We start from the raw sequence: 13,260 nt of genomic DNA, 5'->3' as shown, positions 1-13,260 counted from the left end.
AGAAGATTTTCTATGAAAATCGGTAGAAATATCGAAATTTCGGTAGAAATGGCATTACTGCTAACACGAGTAAACAATACAAACATTTGCTTAAAAAGTGTATGATTACTCGATTGGTACTATTTCACTTGTTTGCCCTTGGCGCGTTATGAATTTAAAAAATGGCACGTGTTTAACTGCCGTGCTTGCTCTCTCGCTCTCCACTATCCAAGCGCCTGTGTGTCCTTTTTCACTCACCCCCACTTATTTAAAATCAGGTCAATTGCATTCTATCTTCCGAGGAATGTGCAATCTGGGAATGTCCTGGAAGTATGAGCAACGTTGCCAAACTTACAGGCAAACAAACATAACTGCGTATGGTTTGGCATTCCTGAACTAAATAATATAACTAATAATAGGCCGAGGTTTTTCCGCTATAACCGTGTAAATCACACTAGGCATGCAGGCAGACCGCCGAGCCAATCTGGAAATTTCCTGGAAGTATGGGCAATATTGCGAAACTTACGGGCAAACAAACATAAATGGGGATTCATAGACCATGCACGTAAATCACACTAGGCATGCGGGCAGACCGCCGAGCCAATCTGGAAATGTCCTGGAAGTATGGGCAATATTGCGTAACTTACGGGCAAACAAACATAAGTGCGGATTCATAGACCATGCATGTAAATCACACTAGGCATGTGGGCAGACCGCCGAGCCAATCGGGAATGTCCTGGAAGTAAGGGCAATGTTGCGAAAATTACGGGCAAACAAACATAAGTGCGGATTCATAGACCATGCACTTGTGATGAAAGGTCGTCAAGGAAAAAAATTGGTTCTGCTTTTAGCTTTTTTTGTATACTTTTATATTTAGTGATAAAATATAGTAGGTTACTTATGTAGAGATTTCAGACTTTTCTATTTCTAGCCTCTGTAAAAAAAGAAAAAACTTAATTAATTTGGTATTGATTGCAATTTTATTCTGTTCAACAGTGGATTAACACTATAATTAATTGGTCTTGTCCTCAATGTGAAACCAGTTCACAATAAAAAAATAAAGAGTATGAAAAATTTCTACCTTAAAACAATGATAAGAATGTAGATAATATTGCAATTTTAAATAATTTCTATGAAATTTCTAAACTTGTCGTATCCAGAATAATGACAACATTTTTTTCTTTTTCTTTCAGTAGTAGTTAATTACTCAGTCCAGGGGATTTTTCTCCTTGACCACCCACTTTCATGGAATAACCATTTATTATGCGTAAACTATTTTTGTAATATTTTATACCTTACCACTGACACCACGGGCAGAAATCATAACAATCTGTATTTGTAAATGTAAATATGTATGTTAGTCGTAAATCTCTAGTTTAAGCCATATTTATAAGTCATATTATAGCGGTATTTCTCACTCTATCATAAAAATATGTATGGTTTTAAGTTACTAGTTAGAAGTCTTAGTTGTAAATCACTAGTTATTAATCTTAGTTATAAGTCACTATCTATTAAACTTAGTTATAAGCCACAAGTAAAGCAGTGCAGTCTTGATCCCATAACGACATGGTTATTAAAACAATGTTCTATTGTTTTAGCTCCATTCCTAGTTCACGTTTTTAATAAATCACTCAGCACGGTGACATTCCTGAACCACTCAAGTCGGCTGTAGTTACACCAATACTAAAATAGTCACAACTAGACGCCGATAACCTACGTAATTATTGACCCGTTTCAAACTTTGAATTTCACTTGAATTCAAATAAATTATTCGCAAATCGTTAATCTGCATACAGAAAGTTCCACTCAACCAAAACCGGACTACTTCGTATGCTATCAGACATAACTCTTGCCGTAGAGTCAGGTAAGTTATCACTTATCTCCCTCCTAGACATGAGTGCATCGTTTGACATGATTGAACACAACTTCCTCATTAGGAGATTATAAGGAAACACTTGGTTTGAATTCCGACATCAAAAATTGGTTGGCATCCTATCTATCCAAATGCCTTACAAGCCGTGAGGGTTGGAAATAAATTGTCTAACTTCGCAACACTTTCTTTAGGGGTACCCCAGGGATACGTTTTGGGTCCACTTCTCTTCATCCTTTTTACAATTGATGTCGCCAAAATAATCAAGTCATTTGGTCTCGTCTCACTGCTACGCTGACGATCAGCAAGTTTATTTTTACAGCGCTCCAAATGAAATCAATAGTCTCAAGATCCGTATAGCTAAATGACTAGAAGCAATGAATCGTTGGATGTCTTCAAACAAGCTGAATCCATCTAAGACTGAGTTTCTCTGGGCGGCCATAAACAAACATCAAGATTTCATAGACGATTCGCCTATTTCTATTTCCGGCAGGGATGTCATCCCAAAAACAACAGTCGAACTTCTAAGTATCAATTTAGATTCGGACTTTTCGTTCAAAAGTCAAATAAATAGGACTGCAAGCACTGTTTTTTTTTCGTTTTTCAACTCAAGTCCGTCCGAATAAACCTTCCAACAGAGGCAACAAAATTACTTATCAACTCTTACTTGTCTCACGTCTCGACTAATGCAAAGGCATTTATGCCAGCCTTCCAAAATATCAAATTGACAAACTTCAAACACTGTTTAATGCAGTAGCACGGGTCATAAATGGGTTTTTTAAATATTTGCATATTTCAAAACACCTTAGTAATCTTCATTGGCTCAAGTGCCCTGAAAGAATCCAGTACAAATTGTGCTGCATGGTGTTTAAATCCATCAATGAAATGGCCCCACCCTACATCTCAGAACTATGCGTCCCAGAAAACGCTGGTCTTAGGCAGCAACATCATCAGCTATAGGCAGACTGATGGAACCTAAGCGCAAGCCAAATACTAAGTTTGGTGATCTCGCTTTCGGAGCATCTGGGCCGAAGGCTTGGAATAAACTCCCTCCGGAACTGAGGTCCATAACAAGTCCAACAGAATTCAGGTCTAAACTAAAAACTTACCTTTTTAAGCTGCCATACCCTTAAATGAAATATACCATTCCTGAGAGTAGCATTCTTGTATTCCCTATAATACATCCTAATCACACTTTTCTTATTGGATTTACATTATTCGAAATCTGTCTTATATCGAGGGACGAATCACATTTAGGAAAGTGAATTCTGATCAAAACCTTGTATTGTAGTACCACCACCATAAAATTTGCTTTTCCTTTCCTAAACACGCTCATTGTGACCTACCAGGTAAGTATGGTCCTGTATATTATCTCCATATATAGTTAGTAATAACATAGATCATTGTAGAAATGTATTATATATTTGTACAGCGCCCTTGAGGTGATTTTGCACAAAAACGGCACTATACAAATATTATTATTACTAAGAAGTTATAAGTCTAAGTCATAGAAATACATTAAATATATAAACTAAGTTGTTTAGCACCCTTGAAGTGATTTTCTCACGAAAATGAATACACACGTATTCGAATCCAACGTTGTATCAAAATTTCAAAGCAATCGGTGAAGAACTATCGTAGATTTAAGATTTTAAACAAACATTTACATTCTTATTTATATACATATATACACAAAAGAAATCTGTTGTCTGAATCAGCAAACAAAACTCTCTGAGGTGAGCTCTGATGTCGTGAAATTTCGACGAATTTTAACATTACCAACTACAGCAATGGAAAATAACAGTGTATTTTTGTGTAACCTGGCTATAATAATTTAACAATAATTGGTGTTAACCGTGAACTAGAAAAAACAGGTGAGTAAATATTTATATATTTTTTATTTATTTATAAATAGAAATTTGAAAGTGTATTTCATCCCCCTAAAAACAGTTTTTAGATTTCGGATAAATTCAGAAATATATATGATTTATTTGAATTTTTTGCAAGGCGGAAATCTGATCTTTTGACAGAATACGCGTGAGGCCTGAGGGAAAAGGGAAGTAAATAAAAATAAATCGATTCGAATGGCAATAGGCCGTGAAAAATAAACATAAACAAGATTATAAACATTTAATTATTGTCAATCAATAACATATAAGACAACAACAGAAATTCTTTGTTTGTACGGAAGTGCATTTCCCTGTCACCTGTCACTGAATGAAGAAATCCATAGGATTTTCAGATTCAATACAATAATTAATATAGATGACACACATGAAATACTTTCTACGCTGCTTACAGTACGTTTTATTACGAAAGGCGTTAAATTAGCCGTTTATTTTGGCTTCCACCATACCCAAAATACTTAACACACGGGAGTCTTACGAAAATTCGAAAGATTAGAAGAAAACTATATCAACAATATTAGTTTGGACGTTTGTACCATATTCGCGCAACATAGGCATAGTACATTATGTATGTATGATTCACAAGTGGTCCAATTTTGAGGAAAATAATCAGCCTTAATCTGATGCAATATAGGTCAAATAAGGTGTTTTTCTACTTACATTCGATTTAAAATGCAAATCCGATTTAATAGTACTCGTCCAACTACTCCAAAATACGACCAAATTGTAGAACTTGATAAAAGATGTCGACCCGCACGAAATCTGACACAAAACTTGACAAAATAGAAACGAAACGAACAGTGTGAAAATATGAAAATAATAAATTCTATTCAATTTTCATTTATATTCCATGTTTTCTTTAAGTTGCAAGCTTGTTTTATGTTGCCAAAAGAGAATTTCTGAAATGGTTCCTACTTCTTACTTAAAAAATGTTTCTGATATTTTAACTTTTAACATGTTTTAACATATTATCTTATGATATTATCTATGCTTTTGTTGTGGTCGTTTGCAGATGTCAAATTTCCTCTCAAAATTTGACAATAAAATAAAAACTCGTAAATAGTCTGACTTGTGAGGAACGTACCATGAAAAGTTTAAGAATTGTAGAACCAAACGCATTGATTTAGATTTATTAATTTGGAAGAGCTTTATCTCTACTTCAAGATGGTTTGTTTTCTCTCATCTTAGCCTCAAATTTGTATCAGGAACTTATTTTACAACAATAAAGTTGGCGCAAATATCCATTCCCGATAATTAAAATGTGTCTGTTTTGCTATGCTGATTTCAAAAATAATTATTACTAATTATACTTTCAAAGGAGCGGTGAAGGAAACTAATCCTTATCTGTATTCAAATCAATGGGTTGCCAAACCCACTAATTAAGATACACGGTAGGTACGACGATGAAATGATTAATATATGTGTATTTTAGGCGGACGGCAATAGCAGTGAGATTTTGTCTTCACTGGAGTTATTGATGACAGAATTTTTCCATCCTACAACAAGTAATCAGAGGAAACGAGACATAGAAGTAATGCTGGAATCATTTGCAGTACAGGATGATTCATGGCGTCACTGCCTGTATTTCGTTGATAAAAGCTCTAATCAATATGTCAGTATGTTTGCACTGAACACAATTGAGGTAAGCTTGTTGAATTTGTCAATATCTATTGTACACTTTAATATTACAGCTACTATAAGAGTTACAGTGGTACCTCAACATACGAGTTTAATTAGTTCCGCAACCTTGCTCGTATCTTGAATTACTCGTATATCGGTGCAGATTTCCCCATACAAAACAGTTAGACTACCATTAATCTGTTCCAACCCCCAAAATGTCACCCCAGTTATTTTTGTTACGTGGTTTTGAAAAATAAAAACGTATTTATAAATGACAAATATTTATTGTACAAAAACAAAAAAGAGAATGTAAATAAATACATTAGATATCCTTACTGGTCTTTGCCTTTTTCGCTACATTTTTCTCGATTTCACCTGTAGGCCGTTTAGAAAAAAACATGTCCAAGGAGGTTTCTTTCTTCCTCCCTCTCAGAATGTTCCGGAAATGAGTTGGCAAGTGTCATTAAAAAGATCAGATGCACAACCTGTTGCAACTTTTTCTGGGTGTTTCTTTTCCACGAACTGTGAAACTCTCTCCCACATTCCTAAGATCTCCTTTATCTCACTTGTAGAAATAACCTCCTCCTCCTCTGACTCCTCGAAACCAATTTCTTGCATAACATCCGTATGCTGCTGTGACTGTAACTCTTGTATCTCCTCAGTCGTCAGTTCCTGGGTGTGCTCCTCGACGAGTTACCGCTACCGGCCGACCTGCTAAACCGAACTCGTATCTCGAATTTCGCTCGTAACTCAAAGCAAAAAATCACTCGCTCGCCGGCTCGTATCTCGAAAAACTCGTATGTTGGGGAACTCGTATGTCGAGGTACCACTGTATACCTACATTAAATTTATTTCTAACTGGTTAGCAAAGGTGTATTTTTTGAGAACGTTTAATCTACTAAGTGAATGATGTTTCTTGGATTTGAAATACTAATTATGTATCTAGTCTTGGAATTATTGTATACATATTATTACTCTATGGGTAAATCATTTTAAAGAGACCCTTGCTTGTGTAGTGGTATACTGGATGGACGTAAAAACGATTTAATATAATAATAATTTAATCTATTGTTAAGCTGAAGAATGTAACAAAAAAACGTAAAAAGAACAATCTTGAATTGAATCGACAAACGTCTCTACGCACCGAATATCTTTGGATATTTACAGGGTAAGAGTGGACTGCGGGCGGATGTTCCAAACTAGTTGGAAAAACTTCTTTGAAAATTTCAATACTATCGGTGTGCACAAATATATTCAAACGTGTCCTATTAAAATAATTTGCCTGGACCTACATAAGACCTTGTTTAACTGTATTTTTTTTAATTCAAGGTCGTAGCTTTACCGATCAAGGAATTATTTTCATTATGACCATTAAATATTTATTAGGAAGACATGGCACAACCAAGGGAATCCAATCCTTTGACTCAAGTCAGAATAAAAAAAGAGTATGTATGAGATGATGCATGAATGTAAATGACGCAAGGCGAATGTGCCAAGACAGAATTGTGTGAAAAGGCATTATAGTCAGTTGGTAAAAAAAATATCATAAATTGAAAATCTACACGAAAAGAGCACGATTCTCTGTAGCTCTACGTGCACAAGTGAAGGTTCGGCTTATTGAAAAATTAAAGCATGGCGTACATGTGCAGAGTTGTTGAAGTTCATGGACAGCTGTCATCCTTTCCCATTTTGTATTACGACAATTATTCATTGTTTAAATGCAGGCCAATACGCCAGCTAAAATTTATGGCTTAGGCTCTTAAATCAGTATGTTGGCTGGCTGCCTGCTTACTGACATTGTAAATTTGATCAACTGTAGTTGTTGGTTTGTTACAGTGTTGCATTTCAAGACCTGACCCAGGCTTGGTAGACGTGGAAATAATAAGTGCCATATCAGTTTCGATTTATAAATTCTGCTACATTTTGTCTATAAAATTATTTGTGTTTCCAGACCATTATCCTCAAGAAATGGAATAAAGTTTCAAGTGATGGAAAGTTTCAAGTAAGAAGATGTCTCTGGACTTACCTAGCTAACAATCACCACCAAATTCCCACTTTTTTACGCAATAAGGCAATTAAAATTATTGTAGACATTGTACGGAGGGAATACCTATTTTCACACTCGGATTTCTTGCTGGATCTTTTTGATGTAAGTAAAAACAAACCATTTTATTATTCTTCTTACCCACACTTGCTAGACAGCGAATCCCATAAACATTGATTGATAAGTAAATATAATAAGCTAGCTGGGGGTTATCATCGTGGACGTACCATCGTGGACTTTTCTGTAGGCCTTTTTAAGATATATAATTCCGTATTACATTATTTTGATGCATCTCATAAGGTTTAGCCAGTGTTAGCAATGTAAGCACTCGAAAATATTTTATTTACAACTTTATTACAAAACATCGACTTTTCTCTACGTTCTATAAATATAATATGCATGTATTATATTTGTATAACCCTTCCGGAAGAAATTCTCTAAATAATAGTGAAAACTGTATCAAAATCCGATGCGTAGATTAGATGAACTTAGAGCACAAACTGACAGATGCGGATAGCAACTTTGTTTGATACAAATGCAATTAGTTTTTCTCTGGTTTCACTGTAATGTGTAACGCATTGAAGACTATTTAAGGGTCAATCATCAAGTTAAGAGGGTTTCTGTAATATATAATTGGTCACAATAGGGTACCAAATTATTTACTTACTTATTATTAATTATTATTATTAATTTACTAAATTACTTGTTACCCATTAAAAACCTTGGGATGTAACTTGACTTATAATGATTGACCTGCGCAGGTAAGTCATACAAAATAAACTGTAGGTAGGTACTGTAGACATCCAAATTGATAGGGAATGTTAGTATATTCTTTTTTTAAATTAAAAAAAAATTTAGACCAGCTGGAGGCAAACCACGTGACCATATTATAATTATGACCACGGCATCAGGAGAGTTCAATAATGCGTTTGAATAAACCATGACATCAGTCGTACATTGACTGCTGAAGAGCGCACATTGAAATAACCAAACCCTGCGTAGAAAAGTAAAGTTCGCTAAAGTAAGGCAAAGTCTTGCAGCGCAGTCCACTGTAGGGCTTTTCTGCGCTGGGTCTGAATGTTCGTTTTTAGACAAACCACCTGGTAGCGACGCTAAAAATGAGTGAGGAGGATAAATTATAACACATTTGTAAAAGTGTCTAATTGAATAGTGTATTGTTTACCCAATTTGGGATTTATTGTAAAAAATTTTATGCAGCCAGCAATTTGCGAAACATTGTAAAAAGAAGTAGTAATTCAAAGCAAATTTAATTTTATAGGACTCAGTAGTGATATTACAGTGCGAGTTGCCTGTATACTGTCAGATTCATTAATTGACAAATCACAGAAAGGGAGACGGTAACGTCGCCTTCCACACTCTGCGCACTTGGTTTGTTCCCCTTTCACTGATTTCGGCTGGTTTATCAATTTTAATGTTTATGGTACTAACTAAATATTTAACCTACTTAACCTTTCCGGGAGTATGGACGCAAATGAACGACGGTACACACTTTCGCCAAAGGAGTATGGACGTCTATGGACGACAGGGGTCGCATATGCATATTCGATGCATATTCTGTAAATATGCATCGTATTGCCGTCTATGGGCATATTCCTGTGACTTTACACCAATTTTAAACATTTTACATCATTATCGACAGAGATATCGGCTGTTATTTATTTTGCATACTATCATAAAATTTAATCAAAAAATATATATCTTTATTTATGTAAAAAAAACTCACTCCCCAGAGCACAGCCAGAATTACGTAACATACTCCCGGAAAGGTTAATCGCAAGGCAATAATGGACAGACGGACATACTCACAAAGAAAATGATGTTCTATTTCCTTGATGTTAATGTTTCCAGGAGATAAGAAAGGGCGGGCAGTCGGCAGTGTTAGGTTTACTCTTCATCCGCAACATGACGGAAGGATTTGACACCCAGGGACGACTCCACAATGATTTGTCATTTTGCAAAAGGAGCACAGTCGAAAGAGTTGTTCTTCACCAAATGCCGAGATTAATATTCATTCTAACTGGTACTTATTTTCTTTATTTCTTGTTTCTTTTTTATATATATGTATCAGTGGCAGTCGGTGACTTTTGGTGAAAGGGATGCTGGACAATATACCTACTATCATATATACAAGTCTATGGGTCAGCAGACTTTCAAGTGAATAAAGATGGGCGGGAGGGCGGGCCAAATTGTTCTACTCTGTATAAAAATAAGAGCTAGAATATCTTAAAAAGGAGCTATGAAGCTAAACCACTTGACAACTTTAACCTATATGACAGTTCTAAAAGCTAAAAGAGCTAAGTTGGCAACACTGATGCTGTTCAAGTCAAAGTTTGTTCGGCGGCTCCATCTCATAATGGTGGAGGATGGAGGTGAAATTGGAGTTGATATCTAAAGAGCCGCAAACACCTATGCAAAGAGCCGCGGTCTGCCTACCCCTAGACTAGCCCAAGAACAAGATGTAATTATTAGAAAAAATAGTATATCAAATTAGCTTTATAATTCCTTTAAGCTCCTCGGTATTAATTACAGATCCAAAATTAAGGGTAAACGGCACATACTTTATAATCTATGAGTTCATAGATGGCACTAATTTAATTATTTTAGGAATAAAACAGTTTTTGCAAGTTGTACTTTAAAATATTAAGATGAATTATATTTTTGCGCATGTAACATATACAGAATATGATTAAAAAATACCCATGCAGGTTAAACAGAAAGGGTATTCGACCTAACTGACAAGTTGGGTATTTTTCTTTCATACATCAAGCTCTTGTTTAGACCTAAAATTCTTTCCATAATCTGTATTCTTACAATTTTTTTTTTTTGAGCTTCTAAAAACAGTTTAATCAAAATAAAATCCTTAATTTTTTACCAATAAGAATGTGTATTTGTGTGTAACTTATGAATATGTTGTCCAGATATTCTGAAGCAGTTGTCAGACAACCAGGATATATACCTGGACCTCACCCCGGACCCTCCACCATCCCCAGAAAGGGGGGAGGGGGGACTTGAGACGGATTACCCCCAATCGGCACTGCTGCCAGACCTGCTTGCTTCTCGGACCAACCCTCAAAGGTAATTTATTAATTAATCATTTTCATCTTCTCTTTAACCACTGATAGTTAAATCCCTGTCCAAACTTCTTCCACTCCTCATTCCAGATTGTATTTCCTTTTCTTCATGAGCCTTTTGGCATCTAGCTTCGGATATATGTAGGTAACACTGAAAATTGCCTTTGAGGTGATTCCATTCCTGAATGTAGATGTATAAAAATGCCAAAATACACAACATTTTTCTTCATCCATTTTTCAGAACTGGTTCCTATGATGATGTAGGAGAGGAGTGCATTGTCCTTACCCTGAATATTCTACAGAATCTATTTGTATGGCTACCAGTATCTACCCACTTACAGCCTAGTGTCATCACCATAGTTTTCCATTGGGCCAGTGTTGCTACTCAAAAAAGGGTGAATATTTTTTTTCAATGAATTTATATCATTTTCTCTCATTGAAACACTTAATATTGTTTTTTTTTGTTACTAAACATGTTTACCCTTTTAGTTCAGTGAAAAGGTGTGTGTTGCGGGAATGAGTGCTCTTAATGAGCTGATGTATCGCAGAGCTTCTCCTCCAGGATCTGAGTTTGCCCTCCGGCTGGGAAATGGAATAGGAAAACTATTGGATTGTGTGACAAACCCTAATAGCTCTCACACACTGGCCAATTTGTCCACTGAGTAAGTAAAAAAAATCATATTATTTAAGTCCCTTTTTTAAATGTATTTTATATATATGCATAAGTTGAAAATAGAGGTAGTCTAGCAAAGCTGCCAAACGACTGCTTGTTTGATGTGAAATCTGCATGTAAGAAGACCCATTCCGATAAGTAAGAAATAAATAAGGATAAATATTATGGCTTAAAAAATGTGTATTCATATAGACATTATAGACCAACAAACGCTGATTCTAAATATACATATAAGTTTTATTACATGCAGAATTTAAAAATTAAAAAACACCATATCATTGAAACTCGCCGTTTGGTTGGTATGACTAATCTGCTGATAACAACAACCAGTCTACGTCAGTAAAAATCTATGGTGTAAATTTTCTGCATCGGGGTTGCCAATTCCTGGAGAATTTTCCAAAATGCGGGGAATTACTAAGATTTTTCAAGAATGAGTTTTTGCGAGAAGAACTTTTTGTGGGGAAAATACGGGGATTCTGGGCATTTCTTGATTATCCAACCGTATTAACCGCACTAAATTTCGTTTTCGTTTCGAAGCAAATTTTCAATAAAAGTTATTTTAAAGCCAGAATGAAAGAGAAAATCCGAAAAAGACTAGATAATAAAAAATAAATACTAATTTCAATAGAATTTTGTTTCATTTTGGAGGCTTGTAGGTATTTTGTGGAGAATTTGAATCTCTTGAATAGATTTTCAAATTTCCCTCTCTTAGGGCTATTTTAGAACATATGCATTGGCGACTCTGTTCCACATTCATATTTGAACCAATTAAAATGTTTTAATGCAGGTTTTTAAACACGGGTAAATTATTTATCAGGTGCTGTCATGGATTCATTTTTGTACTTTGATTCAATATGACAACATTAGTGACGAGATGCTAACATTTTACATAGTGTTCTTGATTGTTAACCTTTTGAACGCGTTAATTTGCTCCATTTTATCTATACCTGTACGCGGTACATATTTCAAATGCCTATGCACGCAATTAAATGTCAAATTATAGCATTCTGGCATGATTTATTGGACTATATAGACAGAACAGATTATTCTCCACAGTATGAAAACAAATCCTCGTGTGTCAACACTCTTAGATGTTTATAAAAACAAAAACATAAAATTTCATTCAAGACGTACTGTATCTTTTGAATGTGGTCCCACCATTCACTCGGCGTGTGTGTACTTAGGCCACTGCGTTGATAGACGGGACACCATGATCACTTATCATTTTTAGTTACGAAAAGTTGTGAATGACATACTAACGCCATCCGTTGACAAAAATGTAACCTAAAGGACTAAAAGGCGCGAAGAGGCGCACTTGATTATCGATCTTTTTTTATGAAATACAATTTTATTTTTGAGAAATCTTGTAGATGTCAGCATCGTGATAGTTCTACGAATGTCCAAGTGAGCAAGAAATACATTTATTACGAAAGAGCGCTGGAATATCGGCCGTCAAAGTTTCTGTATCAACTGTTGATACAGCTGCGTGTGAGTATAGACTTTTTGCCGTAACAACAGTTGATACGGCCGCGTGAAAGAGTTAAAAGTGGGTAATCTTAAGAATAAAAAAATTTCTCGACTCCCATACAAAATACACAGCCGGTTGAAAAAAAATGTAGGTTTTTTACTAGTGATGTACGGTATTTGATGCATTTTTGAGAGACCTGAAAAATTAAAATTTTGTAAATTATTTTAACTGTTGAACCTTTTACTACAGGGTGGGGCAAAAGTAATCACCCTATTGGAAAACTCTATAACTTTTGCAAATGGCGCCAAATGTCAATTCAGTTTTGACATTTGTGAAGTAAACAAACGTAGAGTACAAATCGACAAGACATGAATCGGTTTACTCCGCAAGTACGCAGAATAACAAGCAGTACCAAAGTTTATCATAAATAATAAAAATTACAGCAAAATAACATCGGGTGATTGCTTTTGCCCCGTCCTGTGTAACAATTAAAAATATATACAGGTATTTAAGTTAGAAGGACATTTTTTTTTTTTTTAAAGAAAGACAAACATTCCCGGGTTACGAGTAACCTGACAATATTTGAAAATCTCCTACTACCACCACA

The 13,260-nt window shown here is 35.2% G+C and overlaps 2 protein-coding genes across 2 annotated transcripts in view; one reads left to right on the top strand and one right to left on the bottom strand.

The window, feature by feature from the left end:
* LOC149420321 (lysosomal-associated transmembrane protein 4A) overlaps nt 1-4,573 on the bottom strand; it is a 46,239-nt gene extending 41,666 nt beyond the window's left edge. Inside the window, exon 1 of the mRNA XM_089636608.1 lies at nt 4,417-4,573. The gene's annotated coding sequence lies outside the window, so the exon portion shown is untranslated. The remainder of the gene's footprint in view (nt 1-4,416) is intronic.
* A 187-nt stretch (nt 4,574-4,760) lies between these two features.
* ebo (exportin ellipsoid body open) overlaps nt 4,761-13,260 on the top strand; it is a 30,510-nt gene continuing 22,010 nt past the window's right edge. The window contains exons 1-7 of the mRNA XM_089636084.1: nt 4,761-4,923; nt 5,189-5,398; nt 7,328-7,525; nt 9,290-9,461; nt 10,360-10,516; nt 10,754-10,907; nt 11,002-11,174. Of these exons, the coding sequence (XP_089492210.1) occupies nt 4,921-4,923; nt 5,189-5,398; nt 7,328-7,525; nt 9,290-9,461; nt 10,360-10,516; nt 10,754-10,907; nt 11,002-11,174 (1,067 nt within the window). The 5' untranslated portion in view covers nt 4,761-4,920. The remainder of the gene's footprint in view (nt 4,924-5,188; nt 5,399-7,327; nt 7,526-9,289; nt 9,462-10,359; nt 10,517-10,753; nt 10,908-11,001; nt 11,175-13,260) is intronic.

This window comes from Hesperophylax consimilis, chromosome 10 (genome assembly GCF_061612785.1).
Source record: "Hesperophylax consimilis isolate HC1 chromosome 10, BYU_Hcon_1.0, whole genome shotgun sequence".
NCBI lineage: Eukaryota > Metazoa > Arthropoda > Insecta > Trichoptera > Limnephilidae > Hesperophylax > Hesperophylax consimilis.
Note: the sequence above shows the minus strand (reverse complement) of the source record. Positions and strands in the feature narration are given on the sequence as shown.